We start from the raw sequence: 16,478 nt of genomic DNA on the forward strand, positions 1-16,478 counted from the left end.
CAACCTTGACCTACTTGACACTCCTTCACAATCTCACCACATGAACAATTGCACCTGCAATCTCCATGTCTTGTCTCCATGTATTGTCAAACATCAAAATCCAAACATCAAGACTCGAGCTTGAACCAATTCAAGCTCGAACCAATTCAAGCTCAATCAATCACGTCAACCTTGACCTAGGAAATATTGCACCAACATCTCCCTCTCTTGTGTTTTTCTCTACTGTTTTTTTCTTGGGTTGATTCATTGATTGGATTATGTGTGACTGACTGTGACTTTGTTCTCAAAATCTTTTCTATTTTAAATTGTTCTATTGACTACCATTACCAAATATGAAAATTAATATTATTTACTGGCACAGTGTTACTCGAGGTAAATAGTAAACTCATTTTGTTGTTTTCTCACTTGTTTTGCAGAGTCATTATTTTATTGGGAAGCCCCTAGCCACTAGGCCACCACTGTTCAAGTCATTCACATAATTCAAGGTTAATTTTTTTTACCATTCTTATTTCTTTTTTTACTTTTTTATTTCAATTTAAATTAGGGGGTTAGGGTTTAAATTAATTATGATTTGTGAATATTAATTTAATTACATCATATACATGACTTTATTTTTAATTATTTATTTATGTAGATTATGGAGAGATTTTTTAAACCTAAATATTTTTGTGAGGGTTCTTCCAATTATCCTAATATTAGTGAAGTTGTGGAAATTCAATCTCATGTTGAATTAAATTTAAATGATATTGTTAGTGATCCTAGATTACGAAAATCAATTGAAGAGTTTGATATTTCTATTCGAGATCAAGTCCGAAGAGAGTACTTGACTAGGGGGCCCTGCTAACCAATTGGGCATATGTATCCAAAAAGATCTTTTGGTAATCAAGAAAGGAGTTTCCAAAATAGTTGATATAAAATATATACATGGCTAGAATATAGCATATCAAAAGATGCGGCGTTTTGCTTATGGTGTTATCTTTTTAAACCATCAAATAAAGGAGGTTGATATAAAGAGGATGCTTTTGTAAAAATGAGATTCATTAATTGGAAAAATGCTTAAGAAAGATTTAATTTGCATAATGCTGCCGTAGATAGTTGTCTCAATCATGATAGAGTACAGTTTGAATCTTTTCAAGATCAAAGACATAGTGTTTCAAATATATTACGAGCACATGGGCAAAATATAGAGGTTTCTTATCGTACCCGTTTAACAGTAATGTTGGATGTTACGCGATTTCTTTTAAAACAAGGACTGTCTTTCCGTGGACATGATGAGTCAAATAATTCTTTAAATAGAGGAAACTTTCTTGAATTGTTTCAATGGTACAATCAACGAAATGAGGAAATTTCAAAGGTTGTTAATCAAAATGCTCCCGGAAACAATCAAATGATTTCTCCAGCAATTCAAAAAGACCTTACGCGTGCTTGTGCCTCTGAGATCACACTTTCCATAATCGAAGATATTGGAAACAATGTTTTCTCCTTAATGGTTGATGAATCTCGAGACATTTCAGTGAAAGAGCAAATGAGAATTGTTTTGAGATATGTGAACAAAAGATGACAGGTGATTGAACGATTCCTGGCAATTGTACATGTATCTGACACTAGCTATCATTCTTTGAAGGATGCTATCGATGCTTTATTTGTGAAACATGGATTATCATGATCTAGACTGAGAGGTCAAGGATATGATGGAGCTTCAAATATGCGGGGTGAATTCAATGGGTTGAAATATCTCATTTTGCAAGAAAATTCATATGCAAGGTATATTCATTATTTTTCTCACCAATTACAGTTAGCTATTATTGTTGTTGCCAAGAGTAATCTCAATGCGAGTGATTTTTTTAACTATGTTACTATGATTGTCAATACGACAGGAGCATCACGTAAAAGGAGAGATCAACTTAGGCAAATTGAACATGATAGGATTGTTGCAATGTTGGAGGGTAGAGAAATTAGTACGGGCAGTGGAAAAAATCAAGAAACTAATTTAGTAAAGCCAGGAGACACTCGTTGGGGATCACACTACTTGATATTGGGTCGTCTATTATCTATGTGGCCTTCAGTGATACAAGTGTTGGAGAATATTTGTGATGATTCTAGTTCTTTTGATAGTAGAGGGGTTGCCAAAAGTTTGATTCAGAAAATGGAGAATTATGAGTTTGTTTTTATGTTGCACTTGATGAAGATGATATTGGGAATGACGCATGGGTTGTCACTTGTGTTACAACAAAAGGATCAAAATATTGTCCAAGCCATAAGTTTGATTGAGTCTGAAAGATCAATTTCAAATATTTAGGGAAGACGGATGGCATACAATTACAGATAAAGTCAACACATTTTGTGAGTTGAATGAGATCCTAGTACCAGAGATGAAAGACAATTGTTTGATTGGTGGTCGTAGTAGACATAGAAGGCAAGTCATCACCAATTTGCATTATTATCGTGTGGAGATTTTCTATCAGATATTATTTCTAAAAAAAGAAAATTTATTATTATTATATTCATCAATAAGATTTTTTTTACTTATTAATTATTATTCTTGTAAATTACAATGTTAGGTTGTTGATTCAGTTATACAAGAGATGAATACTCGTTTTTCAGAAGTTGGCACAGAATTGCTTAGTTGTATAACATGTCTTCATCCAAGAAATTCTTTTTCTGAATTCAATGTTCAGAAACTCGTTCGACTTTGTGATTTATATCCTAAGGACTTCTCAACAAATGATTGTATAGTTATTGAATAACAACTTCAGAATTTTATTCATAATATATGACAGGATACAAATTTTTCTGGAATTGAAGATTTGGGAAGTTTTGCTTAGAAAATTGTTGAAACTCCAAAAAATCAAGCTTATCCATTGGTTTATCGTCTGATTGAGATGACATTAGTTTTACCAATTGTGACTGCTTCTGTTGAAAGAGTATTTTCTGCGATGAAGATGATAAGACTGATTTACGTAAAAGAATGGGAGACGAGTGGATGAATGACAGTCTAGTCGTATACATCGAGAAAGATATCTTTTCAACAATTGAAAATGAGCAAATATTACAGTGTTTTCAAAAGATGAAAAGCCGCAGAATGCAGTTGCCTCCTCTTTCTTATCCAACGACCACCTAATATGTCACCAAGTGTTAATTAATACTTCAATAAGCAATAGCCTAATTGCAATTTATTAATTTAGTATTTTATCTTTTTATGATGTCAAATTGAACTTTTTATTATTAAATATATTTATTATGTTATAAAAGATATTCTGTTAGCCCTCGTTAAAATTTATTTCTGGATCCACCCCTGACGTCGGGAACCTCTTCTCTGGCTCGGCACTGTCGTTTCTTATATTGCAGAGTGGAGCGAGATCTACATCTAGTCAACACAACAGCCACATCCTCAACTAATCATCTTTTCGATTTTCAGACATGACTAAACATGAATCACCATCCTTATAGAGATAGGAACTTCCATATTATATATATATTGTCACGCCCCATAAGAGTCTCTGCCAGAGGAAAATCTAGTAACATCTCCCTTGTACCAGTGACAATCTGAATCATATATACATCAACAAACAAAATACATTAGCCCACACGATTGGAATATACACAACCACACAGTTATATATATTAAACAACCTACACGGTTGTACTAAAAACACAACCACACAGTTATATATATATATATATTAAACAACTCACACGACGACACTAAAAACACAGCAGAAAAACAAACGGGAAGCCCATACAACTAAAACAACACAATGCATGCCGGCACAACTTCAACACAAATACAATACCAAAACAACGAAATAGCTACATGGTTAAACATCAATACAATGCTAAATCAATAAATAATATATAAAAAGAAATCAAGAGCGAGGTAAACCGTCTTCTGATGTGACGTGGGACCGACAGACAGGATACTCCAAGCGACACGACATATTTATATGCTAACCTGGAAATGATAGGAAAAATAAGGGGGGTAGTGAGTTCAATAACTCAACGGGTATCGAACTAACATGCACAGTAAGATATAGCTACCAGTAATAATCATGGAGTACAACCTCCTGATCAATAACAGGAAATGCAAAACTGAGCAACAAAAGAAGAACTATACTCACCTGACCTCCTATCCTGACATAAGGGTCGTCAGACCAAATACCTCATGTCTCCTGTATGCATGTCAAACATATACATCCACAAAAATGCAGCATCCAAAATGCAATAATCACAAGCAATAAATGTAAGCCATGCATATGATGCAAATGACATGGTCACCCCTGACGCCAGTCAGCCATCTCACACATGATGATGAGACCGAGTGGGTAGGGCTATGACAATTGTGCACTCTGCCATCACTATTCCTGAGTGACCGAGTGGACAGGATGTTGTCAGAGTACACCTATCCTCCTACCTCAAACAGAGTGGGGGAGCCAAAGCTCTCATCTCCCTGTGTCATAGTCAAGAGGAGGGATCCTTACCCGTTACCATGCTGCAGTCAACACTACCCATGAGCGGACCAGTGGAGCCTGGTAGAGCAAAATTGCTACACACCCTGCCTAATAAACTACTAACCCATGAGTGGTTGTGTGTGCAGATCATGTAACTGGCGATGTGCTCAAAACAATGGAGCCGACAATCGCTCAGCATGCAATCATGCAAAATGGTGCATGACACTAAAGCATGTAAATCCTGAAAAATACTAACCTCCTCATAATGTGTACAAAAAGGAAACCAAGTCCATAACAATGATCTAGGTATACATGCCAGAAAATAAACCTAGGTACACATGCCAAGTAATAAACCTAGGTACACCTGCTAGGTAATAAAACTAGGTACACATGCCAAGTGGTAAACTGGTAGCTAGACCTATATCCGGTACTGCATTATATGTCACTACTTCTATGAACAAAAGTACACGTGGCAATAATCAAGAAGACATAAGCAGAAATGCACAATAGATAACACTATAGGTATACTACGGTATCAAGTTGTAACATACCAAAGCAGATAATAACATAACCATTACTACTAGTTATAACCTACTAAGCATATCAGAATGAAAATATCAAAAAAGATAAGTCAAAGGTAACCCGTCTCAAAAATGGAGATCGTATCCGAAATAGATCTCACGTCGAGACGCTCATCTCGAATCAAAGTCATACAATACATGATATACAGATTTGCTAATTACATAAATTAATTAGCTAAATCAAATCCCCAACTAAATCCAATCCATTGATCAAATGCCAACTATCCCAATCTGGTTCCAACTTTGCTTACTAATCAAAACAGAACTTAAACCATGAAACCCTACTCGAATGACCAACCTTGATTCTTCCAATCCCTTCAGTGAATTAGATTTAACTCATTATGACTAACTCCTTAATGGATACATGTAACAATCCAATGCCACTAAGTTTACCCATCATGAATCCGAATCCATCCCAACACAATTGAGCATTAGATCTAATTCTATGATACACACCTTAAATCTGAAATAAAATCTAATTACCAAATCATTACCTCTTCTTCTTCAACGATCCATGGTGGCACAACTCGAACCAGCCACTAGTAGAGCCAGCAACTGGTTGTCGACGGTGCTGTGGCCGGAACTAAATGAAATCGCTGGTCCTCCAAGACAATAACCCTAAATCAGAATCATGTGAGGATCATAGATCAATCACTCAATTCATCTACTAGGTATAGATGTTTACCTCCAAGGTGACAGCAAGATAGCTACTATCAAAAACTATGGATGGAGCTAGGGCAGGGGATGAAGGAGATTGGTGAAGGATCGGGAGAGGAGATGGGAAACTCGGTCGCTCCAGTGATGGTCGGCCCAGCCCTCGCAGAGGCGGCGGTGTATCAAGGCTAGGGCACCGCACCAATGAATCGGGGAGAGGGCTCGGGTTCCCCTCTTGGTAGATAACCTACTTGCACTAGGGCGGCGACTCGGGGACGAGAACAACCACCGGAAGAACTCTAGCGATCGGTGGAGAAGGTGCCTCGGTTGGCAATGGACACCCGGTGCCGGCACGATCGAAATGACGGAGAGATCAGTGATGGCAGCGATCAACCGAGGATGGCACAACGTGATCGCAAAAGAGAGGGATTCGGTGACACCAGATCTCCCATGGTCGGCAGCGTCGAGCTGTGGCGGACGAAGACGATGCAGAGAGGCGCGGAGAGCGGGACTTCGCGAGCGAGAGGGATCGGGAGAGGGCTCAAGCTAAGGCTTTCCTTGGCCGATCAGCGTCGTCGAGTTGGGGAAGGCGAAGGGATCGGGGAAGAGAGAGAGGGGTGGCGCGAGGAAGACCGGAAGAGGGAAGTGGGAGAAGAGGAGTTTGGCGGTGTGGGTTTTAGGGCACGGGTGAGAAAAAGAAAAAGAAATATAAAAAAAACAAATATTTTCTCGTTCAAATAGCATAGTTTAAATAGATTTCCCCCCTACCTAATAATTTATCCCCTTAATATATGCTTCCAAAAAATCCTCAAAATTTTTTAAAAAATTTCAATAAAGTTATTCACTTATTCAAGCTTAATATTTAGTTTGCCGTATTTTATATATATATATATATATATATATATATATATAAATATAAAGTAAAAGAAGCACTGAGAGTGAGCATGCACAAGACTCAATATCCAACATAGATTCATAGTGCGATTCTGAACATAGATTTACTTCTGCAGCATTTTAAGTTCACAGAAGTTCTTAAACAAACACGTCGATCGATCCAACCCTACTGCAGAGTCGCATGGATTAAGGGATTATCCTCAACAAATTCCCGGCATGTTGCTCCACGGCCAGGAGTTGACGTTCCAGTCCTGCGAAGGAGCCAGCTGCTGCATGTCGACTGCGACGTCTTCGCCCACAACAACCGTCGACGGCTGTGCGCTCGATAGCTCCGTGTTGTCGGAATTGCACCAGTCTAGGACCACCGGAGCCGGCAGGTCCAGAAACTCTGCCATGTCTTTCATTCTGCTGCCCAGTGCTTCACCGTTTCCCTCGGTTCCTGCTAGAAGAAGAGCTTCAGAAGGAATACAAAGAAAGGACTGGAGATGACAGAGAAGAAGACAAACTAAACTGACAAGGAATTAGAAAGAGTGTAGCTTTTAGTTTGCTAAAGATTGAAACTTGAATTGTAGAACAGATTTAGATGAATTTCCAATGAAGATATTCTGTTTCATTCTCACCGAAGTCGAATTGCAGAGGAGTCTCCATGGTGCCTTCCTGGTTGCTGCCGCAGTCGTAATCTCCGGCACAGAAAAGGTTTCCCCATCTGACGGCGTGGTCGTCGACGGCCGGCAACAGCAACAATTCCCCTGTTTTGATATGCTCCAGACCTAGCGGGTGTGGTTCCGGCAGAAGAGGCTCCGTCAGCCCGCAATTTCTTGGCCCGCCACCGCCGGCAGCTTCTTGGTACAGTTGGTTCGAAGGGAGCTCCATTTTGACCGCGTAAGGAGGCGACATCAGCGTCGGCGGATTGAAATCGTAGTTGCACAGCCCCATCTGGGGTTTCCGGAGTAGAGATGGCGTAGGGGTGGTGGGCGGCGAGAGAGACGGGACCGGGAACGCGAAGCTCAACTGGCAGGGGTGCGAAGTCGGTGGGGGAGTCATTTCCAGCTGAGGGCAGAAGCTGACGAGGTCCAGCAGCGGCGGGAGCTGCAGAGGAGGAAGCTGAGCTTGGTGTCTGGTTGCAGATAGCAGCGGCGGAGGCGGCGTTCCCTGAGAAGCCTGGTTCTGACGCTGGAGGCGACGGCCAAATCGGATGGCGTCTTGCAGCTCCGGCGGGTAGATGGGAAGGCCGGCGCGCTGGCGGCGCTTCAGGCGGGTGTTCCAGTAGTTCTTAATCTCGTTGTCAGTCCTACCGGGCAACTGCCTTGGCCACGAAGAAATCAATCAACGATCAAGTTTCTTGAAATCAAAGAAGAAAACGCATAGGCATTTACCTGCGCCGCCATGCGCGCCCACTTGTTGCCGAGTTGGGCATGGAGGCGGAGGATAAGGAACTCCTCCTCGGGGGCGAAGGAACCCTTCTTAAGGTTGGGCCGGAGATGGTTAGCCCACCGCAGGCGGCAGCTCTTCCCGCACCTCGCGAGGCCGCTCAGCCGCTGCACCGCGTTCCAGTTCCCCTCCCCGTGCCGCCGCACATGCTCCAACAGGATCTCGTCCTCCGCCGGCGTCCACGGCCCCTTCCTCATCCCCTCCGCACCACCTCCTCCTCCTTTCCCTCCCGCCTTCTTCCCTCCTCCAACTCCCGTCTCCGCCGCCGCCGCCGGCGGCGCCGCCGAGCTTTCTCTATCCTCTCCCACCATAATATTACTCTATTACAAATTAAATACCACCAAACGCCCGCACGCTCTCTACACTATTTATCGACCGCTCAATCGCAAAAAATAAAAACAACAAAAACAAAACCTAACAAAACAAAATCTCTTGTTGCAGGGGAACTTCTTCAGAGCGGCGCAGCAGCAGAAATCTTGCTTTCGCTCGTTCGTCTAGATGCAGAGAAAAAGAATGACAAAGTGACAAAAAAGTAAAATAAAAAGAGAGAGAGAACAAAATAGCGACAAAATAGAAAAAAGGAAGAAGGAACAGGCAGGGCTGTAAGTAAGAAGATTGGTGCCACTTTGAGACGCTCACTCACCCACGGATTGAGGGACCACCGCTGGAAAGATTTGCAGCTTTCGGAGGGATTGAATGACAGAAAAATTAGGGGGAGACTGAGAGTGGCGCGGAAGGAAGAGATCTTTATACAATCTCGTGCTTATGGGGGGAGATTATTGAAGAGATTATGAAGATGGAGCGAGGGGGCTATAAGGGAGGGGGGAGAGGTGCGGCGCGGAGATCGGACCGCGTCTTGGTAGGTAGCCTCACACGTGTTGTGACAACTCTGTCAGCGCTCTTTTTGCTTACCTGGCATTGCCATCGTCCCTGCGGCTGCTGCTGCCGCCCTCCCTGTTTTTTTTTTTTCCTCTGTCTGCTAACACGATGTATGTGAATGAATCGATATGATAATTATTTTAAAAATAATAATAATAATAATAAGTAGCATTCACTTTTGTAGCGTAGAGTATTATGTTCATATTAGCCTTTCATCATCTTTTATATATATATATATATATATATAAATTACGGGATCGATTTTTAGTCAATCATCAAATGATCATGGATAAAAAAAAATTAAGTCCCCTCGGATGATCCAGCGATTATGAGGTTTGTCATCATGAAGTTTGGAGTTCGAATTTCGGTAAAGTTGAGATAAATGTCTCCCTTATGTGTTAGTCATTATTCCAAATGCTAGTAGTCGTCCGTGATTTACCTCCTCCGTATTAATCCTGAGACAGATTGACGGAAACATTAGGGGTGAACATATTTACCTTTTGCCATTATGGATAAAAAAAAATTGATCTCTATTTTTTATAATAATTTTGTCATCTTCTAACTAATTAAATATCTCGTAAAAAAAAATATTCACAAAGGATTGGATTATTATTATTATTATTATTATTATTATTATTTTAATTTTAATTTTATCAAGTTTTGTCGGGTTGTCTTTTATAGTAGATTAGTAGTAAAAGGTGATAATTTTTATATGAGGTTTCTTTAGGACTATTTCATACGATTTGGAAGAAAAATAAATCATGGGAGTTTTACCAACATCGTAATCTTTGCATGAGGAATGAGGTGACCTGTAATATATTTCACCTATACTAAAAATTGACTTCATGACTTATTACATTAATATCACATGTAAATAAATATTAACTATGCTGGTCCGTGGTGTCTTTTATATTTGGCACCTGATTGAATCAAAAAATGGTTAAAAATAAGAAGGAAAAACTACCGTGGTGTCTTTTATAGCTTGTTTATTTGGAGGTGAATGAATTACATAAATTTTTTTATTTAATTAGATTATTTATCTATTATAAGATAATAGATAGAAAGGGTCATATCATGCATGAAGCTCGTCAGTGCGCGCAGGTCCTACAAAGAAGCGCCATATCATATAAGTAAATTATATGTAGTCTTAGTTTACATTCTATGAGAGATATACTATTTCTACGACTTGAACCCCTACGTAACCCCTAGGCTACGTGACCTCAAGATTATAGGATAATAATTTGATCATTACATCAAAACTTTTTTTTTTTATTTTTGATAATTGATCATGTCCGAACGTTGAGTCGACGGACATTAGAGACGTGGCACGCTCCGCTGTCTCCGACTGATAGTATAGATCTCCGGTGAACCTGCAACGAAGCCGAGTCAGGAGGGGTTTCCCGGCGACGACCTTCCGACGCTCAAGTCAGACAACGAGAAATGAGAGAGACAGCGTAACTGTGGCTACAGTAAGGATTGCACATCCCTTCATTGACGTATGGGGGTCCTTATATAGGACCCCGGGGAGGCGCGAACACACTTCTCGATGTGTGCACGCTTCCCCAAACATACCTTAACGAGCCCATGTCAGAAAAGTATCCTTGACGTCATTCCACAATCGTCCGAGCATATCCCGAATGTGACGGTAGAAGCTTCCACCGTATGATCCTGTGTACGGCTCGGCCGCCAACCTTGCTGCCTGTCGGCGGCAGGTGTCTCGAGGATGATGTTATCCTCTGTCTCCTTTGTCCTCTTGCGCCTCCTGTCTGTTCCAGGGCCGAGCGGTTCGGCCGCTCGGCAGGCATATCATTTCTGCCCCGGTTGTGGGTATTGGTCCGACTGGGAGGACTCCCGGTCGTATGCTCGGATGAGATTGCTCCTGCATGTCTTTGTTGCCTCGTGCCCCGGCCGAACGGACAGCCCGCTCGGCCATGAAACCTTTTTACCTTGAGCATCGGAAACCCGACCCCCTAGTCGGGTTGTCTTTTATTCGTCTCGGGGGATTCCCGACCGGTCGGCCTTTTCAGTCCGGTTGGTCGAGTGGCCGGTCGGCCCTCTCAGTCCGGTCGGTCGGGTCTCAGGGTTGAATCTCTTGACCTTTGACCTCCACGTGTCGTTGACCTTCCGCCAACGAGGGTCTCCCGTCCTTACCACCGGATCACATGCCTCCTCTTCAAGTCTAGTCGAAGGAGGCGCTAAGTCCGACTGACTGGACTGCCGGTCGGCCAGAGTGACACCGCTCCGCCGCTCTCTGGAATGTTCCTCCTCACGACCGCTCGGCCTCTTACTGCCGTTGGCTTTCCTACCGTGTCAACGGTCAACGCTGACGCCCTACGGATCTCCTCGAAATTCGTGCAAATCCTTTCCTTTAAGACCGAGCATGCGCGCTGCACGCCGTAATGGCGCTCATTAAATACGCCCCTGTGGCATGGCGCCACATGTCGCCTCCGCTGGCATCATTGTACGACTCGGCGACGTGTCCGATGGGACATCGGCAGTTTGAAATGAACGACCCGATGTGGGCCTCGGTTCCTATGACCTGCATCCGACGGTCGAGGCCAATCGGGCCCGACCTTATAAAGTCTTCACCTTCTTCCTCCACCGCACCCTTACCTTCGCGTGTCCCGCAACCCTCTTCGGTGCTTTAGCGTTCCGGCGACTCCGATTTTCCGTTCTCCGACGATTCCCCGCCTCCTTCCTTCGATCCTTAGCTTCTTTGTAAGGTTCTTCCTCCTCCCTTCCTTTGATTCCTGTGTTTTCTTCGCGATCTTGGTCACGTTTCGTCTTTTGGTTACTGCTTTGCTCCTCTTCTCGCTTACGCATTTGCTTTCCCTTTCGATTTTTGCTTCTTCCGTTGCTCTGGCGATGGCCAGTTCCTCTCAGCCTGCGGACCCGACTCTCGGCCCATGGTATACCACCATGGAGTCATGGTTCAATCGGTGCGATGCCGAGAACCTGTTTAACGCTTTTGATATCCCCTCTGATTTTGAACTGATTTTACCTTCACCTTCTGCTCGGCCGCACAAACCACCGAGCATCGCCTTTTGTCTTTTCTGCAACCAATTCGTAGTCGGTCTACGGTTTCCCCTCCACCCCTTCATTGTTGAAGTTTGTAACTTTTTTGGCATTCCGCTCGCCCAATTGGTTCCCAACACTTTCCGCCTCCTATGCGGAGTTGTGGTCTTATTTAAGATACACAACATTCCCCTCCGCCCGGAGGTTTTCTATTATTTTTATTATCCCAAGCAGTCCGAGCCAGGCACTTATCTGTTTCAAGCTCGGCCCGGCTTAGTCTTTTTTGATAAACTGCCCTCTTCCAACAAACATTGGAAAGAGAACTTTTTCTACCTTCGTGTTCCCGGGCGGCTTCCCTTCCGTACGAAATGACAGGTCGGACCGCCTACCTCTCCCGAGCTGAAGAAGTTTAAGACCCGACCGGACTATCTTCAAGCAGCGAATCTGCTAGCTGGTCTGAAGCTCGACATCAACAAGCTCCTACCTGAAGGAGTGATGTACATATTTGGTTTGAGTCCGAGCCGGACCCCCCTCCCGAACAACTTTGGTAAGAACTTCACTTGTACATTTGCCTTGAGTTCTAACTGATTTCCTTCTTTTTTCTTTGCAGCGAATATCGTAATGAAGTCCGTGTTGTTCGGAATCTTGAAGAAGAAAGCGACCGCGCTCGAAGCGGCAACGGCCAAGGAAATGGAGCAACTGGGCATTGCTCCGGTCGGCTCTCACGAGGACGAGAGTGAAGCGCAAGCAGGCGAGTCGACCGCTCAGGCATTGCCTATGGATGCTGCCGGCGGTGTAACTTCTAGCAAAGAATCGGCCGTTCGAGAGGGAAGCTCCGATCCGGAGGACGAACTCCCACTCAATAGGAAAAGACGGCGAGTTGAGAAGCCCCTCCGTTCGGCAACCTCCGCAGTGCAAGCGTCCGAGCGGACGGGCGCCGCCTCTCAATGCGGCAAAGAACCATCGGTTGAGGCTCTCTCCTCCGACCGGACTCCCTCTCAACTGGAGGCGCCTGCAGCCCCCATCGAAGTGGTTCCGGTCAGCTCCGTTCCTCCGGTCCCCCGCCGAGTCCTCCGCTCGGGAATTCTATCCACCATGTCCAGCCCAGCCTCCGATCCTTTGGCGTCCGCTCAGACGACTCCGGGCCGGCACCGCACTGTTAGGGCCACTCTGCACCTCCCTACCGAGGCGTTCATGGCCAAGTCCGATCGGCCGACGGCCCCCGAGCATATGATCACTATGAAGGGGCCCCTCGCTGAGATATGGGCGGACGCTCGGGCCCGTGCGGCCATGATACCGCTCGACAAGCTGGCTAACAGCTATATGCAGCAAGTCACAGGGGTAAGCTTTGTTTCCTCTTCTTTATGTAGCCTTCCCGATCGGCCTTTTAACCTTTCCGTGTACATCAGCGGTGGGTGGAAGAGGTTGCTGTTTCCAACCGCTTGGCAATGGTGGAGGACGAGCTGAAGAGGTTGAAGAGTCAGGGCGGCCCGTCGTCTTCTCGAGGCCCTTCTTATGCCGAGCTGCAGAAGGAGCTCGATAAAACCAAGGATCTGTTAGAGGCCGAGAGGAAGAAGACGGCCGACCAGGCTTACATGTTGGACCAGCTAGATGAAAAGATCAAATCCTATGACTGCAAGATTGAGCTGGCCACCACTCAGAAGAACACCGCCATCGCTGATCTGGAAAAAAAGAATGTAGAAGCCCGAGCTCTGGAGCAGCGTGTGAATAAGCTAGCCGAGCTGCTAGAAGGCGAGCAAAAAGGCCGCTCGGAGGAGGTGACCAAGCTCAAGGACGATTTGAAGGACCTGCAGGGGGCTCTTGATGCTTCTCGTGTCGCCTTCAAGGAGTACCAAGAGGCGGAGCCGGGCCGCGTTGCCGCCTTGAGGCAAAACTACATCCGCTCGGCGGAATTTGTGGAGAAGGTGTGCGACCGGCTGGTGATCGCCTTCGAGTTAGCCATCACCGCCACGACGGACTATTTGAAGTCCAAGGGCCAAATCCCCAACTCCGTGGTCATCCCTGCTACAAAGCACGCGACGCTTCTCACTACCATCCCGAAGCATATTTTCAACTACCTTGAATGAAGTATCTTCTGTAATTCTTCCAATCAGCTAGACTTCCATTTTAATGTGGCATCTGTAACTTTATCTCCGGTCGGCAGAGTTTTAAATGCTATTTTTAAATGAATGCCTACTCTTGATGCGTCAGCCTTTCATTTCGAGTGTTCCTTGTAACTATGTCGACCGGTCTCTCGACCTTTTTCCCGCAGAGAATTTCTTAACTTCGCCGATCGGTTAACCTCCCACTATGCCTGCGATTTCTATGAACTTTCCGCATAGTATTTTTCTGTACTGCGCCGATTGGTCAAACGACTTTCCATTTTCCATGGACTTTTTGCTAGTGTCCCGCTGAAGTGCTTCAACGCGGCGCTGCCTCGTCTAGGGGGTTTATAGTCGCCAGTCCGACTCTAGAGTTTAACGTCGCCGCTCGACGGTCTTCAAGCCGGGGAGTTTATAGTCGCCGGTCCGACTCTAGAGTTTAACGTTGCCGCTCGACGGTCTTCCGGCCGGAAGGTTTATAGTCGCAGGTTTGACTCTAAGATTTAACGTCGCTGCTCGATGATTTTCCGGCCGGAGGGTTTATAGTCGCCGGTTCAACTCTAAGATTTAACGTCGCTGCTCGAAGGTCTTCCGGCCGGAGGGTTTATAGTCACCGGTTCGACTCTAAGATTTAACGTCGCTGCTCGACGGTCTTCAGGCCGAGGGGTTTATAGTCGCCAGTTCGACTCTAAGATTTAACGTCGCTGCTCGACGGTCTTTTGGTCGGGGGCTTTATAGTCGCCGGTTCGACTTTAAGATTTAACGTCGCTGCTCGACGGTCTTCAGGCCGGAGGGTTTATAGTCGTCGGTTCGACTCTAAGATTTAACGTCGCTGCTCGACGGTCTTCCGGCCGGAGGGTTTATAGTCACCGGTTCGACTCTAAGATTTAACGTCGCTGCTCGACGGTCTTCAGGCCGAGGGGTTTATAGTCGCCGGTTCGACTCTAAGATTTAACGTCGCTGCTCGACGGTCTTCTGGTCGGGGGGTTTATAGTCGCCGGTTTGACTCTAAGATTTAACGTCGCTGCTCGACAGTCTTCAGGCCGGAGGGTTTATAGTCGTCGGTTCGATTCTAATATTTAACGTCGCTGCTCGACGGTCTTCAGGCCGGAGGGTTTATAGTCGTCGGTTCGATTCTAAGATTTAACGTCGCTGCTTGACGATCTTCAACAATGAGCTTACAGCTCGGCTAATATACGCCCGGCTGAACTGCACGGGGTCTTCGCTATCGAGCCTGTGCCTCGGATAATATACGCCCGTTCGAACGGAACGGGATCATCGCCATCGAGCCTCTCGGATAATATACGCCCGGCCTAACGGCACGGGGTCTTCGACATCGAGCCCATGGCTCGGATCACATACGCCCGGCCGAACGGCACGGGGTCTTCGACATCGAGCCCGTGGCTCGGATCATATACGCCCGGCCGAACGGCACGGGGTGTTCGACATCAAGCCCGTGGCTCGGATAATATACGCCCGACCGAACGGCACGGGGTCTTTACCACGCCTTCATGCAGCTACCCACTTGGCGCACAATGCTCATGCCTTTGCTTTATTCTTATAACTTTCATTCTTGCAACCAAAGGATACAGCTGAATGGAATATTCATGAAATACATTACATCGACGCACCTTTCATCCGGCCCGATAGGGCTGGAGGTGGTTTGCACTCCATGGCCTATCCAGCCGCCGTCCGTCCTCATCCTCCAAGTAGTAGGCTCCCGATCGGAGCTTCTCGACGACCGTGAAGGGTCCTGCCCAGGGAGCCTCCAGCTTGCCTACGTCCCCGACTGGCTTCACTTTCTTCCAGACCAAGTCACCCACCTGGAATGCTCGAGGAATCACGCGGCGGTTGTAGTTCTGCTTCATTCACTGCCTGTAGGCCATCAGTCGGACGGACGCTTTGGCTCGCTCTTCGTCGATCAAGTCTCGACTCGCGGCATTTTCCGAGTGGACTTGGCTTCGGCTCGGACCATCTCCACATAGCATTTTCGAGCTACCAGCTGGTCTCCCTGCACCTCCCCTACTTGATCTTCCACCGAGAACTTGATCTTCTGGCAGAAGGTAGAGACGACCGCTCGGAACTCGTTAAGAGTCGATCGCCCCAAGATAACGTTATACGCAGAAGGAGCATCAACAACGATGAAGCTGGTGGTCCTTGTCCTTCTGAGCGGCTCCTCTCCCAACGAGATAGCTAGCCGAACCTGGCCGACCTGCAAGACTTCGTTCCTAGTGAACCCGTAGAGGGGGGTTGTCATCGGCAGTAGTTCAGCTCGATCGATTTGCAGTTGGTCGAAGGCCTTCTTGAATATTATGTTGACCGAGCTGCCTGTGTCAATGAAAATGCGATGAATAGTGTAGTTAGCTATTACCGCTCGAATGATTAGGGCGTCATCGTGCGGGACATCGACTCCCTCGAGGTCCCTAGGCCCGAAGCTGATCTCGGGTCCGTTCACCCTTTCCTGGCTGCAGCCG

General features: G+C 45.6%; 1 protein-coding gene and 1 long non-coding RNA gene across 2 annotated transcripts; both read right to left on the bottom strand.

Moving 5' to 3' along the window:
- Nucleotides 1-3,719: 3,719 nt before the first annotated feature.
- Nucleotides 3,720-6,388, bottom strand: LOC122018468. Its single transcript, XR_006121784.1, has 3 exons — nt 5,715-6,388; nt 5,524-5,647; nt 3,720-3,952 (listed from the first exon to the last, which is right to left on the bottom strand). It is a non-coding gene; the product is annotated as an uncharacterized LOC122018468 (long non-coding RNA).
- Nucleotides 6,389-6,723: 335 nt separating this feature from the next.
- LOC122019492 (transcription factor MYB97-like) lies at nt 6,724-8,319 on the bottom strand. Its single transcript, XM_042576955.1, has 3 exons — nt 7,954-8,319; nt 7,198-7,879; nt 6,724-7,016 (listed from the first exon to the last, which is right to left on the bottom strand). Exons 1-3 carry the CDS (start codon nt 8,317-8,319, stop codon nt 6,778-6,780), a joined length of 1,287 nt encoding a protein of 428 aa, XP_042432889.1. The 3' UTR covers nt 6,724-6,777.
- Nucleotides 8,320-16,478: the final 8,159 nt, after the last annotated feature.

Source organism: Zingiber officinale, chromosome 9A (genome assembly GCF_018446385.1).
Source record: "Zingiber officinale cultivar Zhangliang chromosome 9A, Zo_v1.1, whole genome shotgun sequence".
Classification (NCBI taxonomy): Eukaryota; Viridiplantae; Streptophyta; class Magnoliopsida; order Zingiberales; family Zingiberaceae; genus Zingiber; species Zingiber officinale.

Coding starts and splice junctions, on each gene's coding strand:
- LOC122019492 (XM_042576955.1), bottom strand. CDS start 8,319: ATGGTGGGAGAGGATAGAGAAAGCTCGGCGGCGCCGCCGGCGGCGGCG. Junction 7,880..7,953: donor GGGCGCGCATGGCGGCGCAG/GTAAATGCCTAT, acceptor TGGCCAAGGCAG/TTGCCCGGTAGGACTGACAA. Junction 7,017..7,197: donor TCCTCTGCAATTCGACTTCG/GTGAGAATGAAA, acceptor TTCTTCTAGCAG/GAACCGAGGGAAACGGTGAA.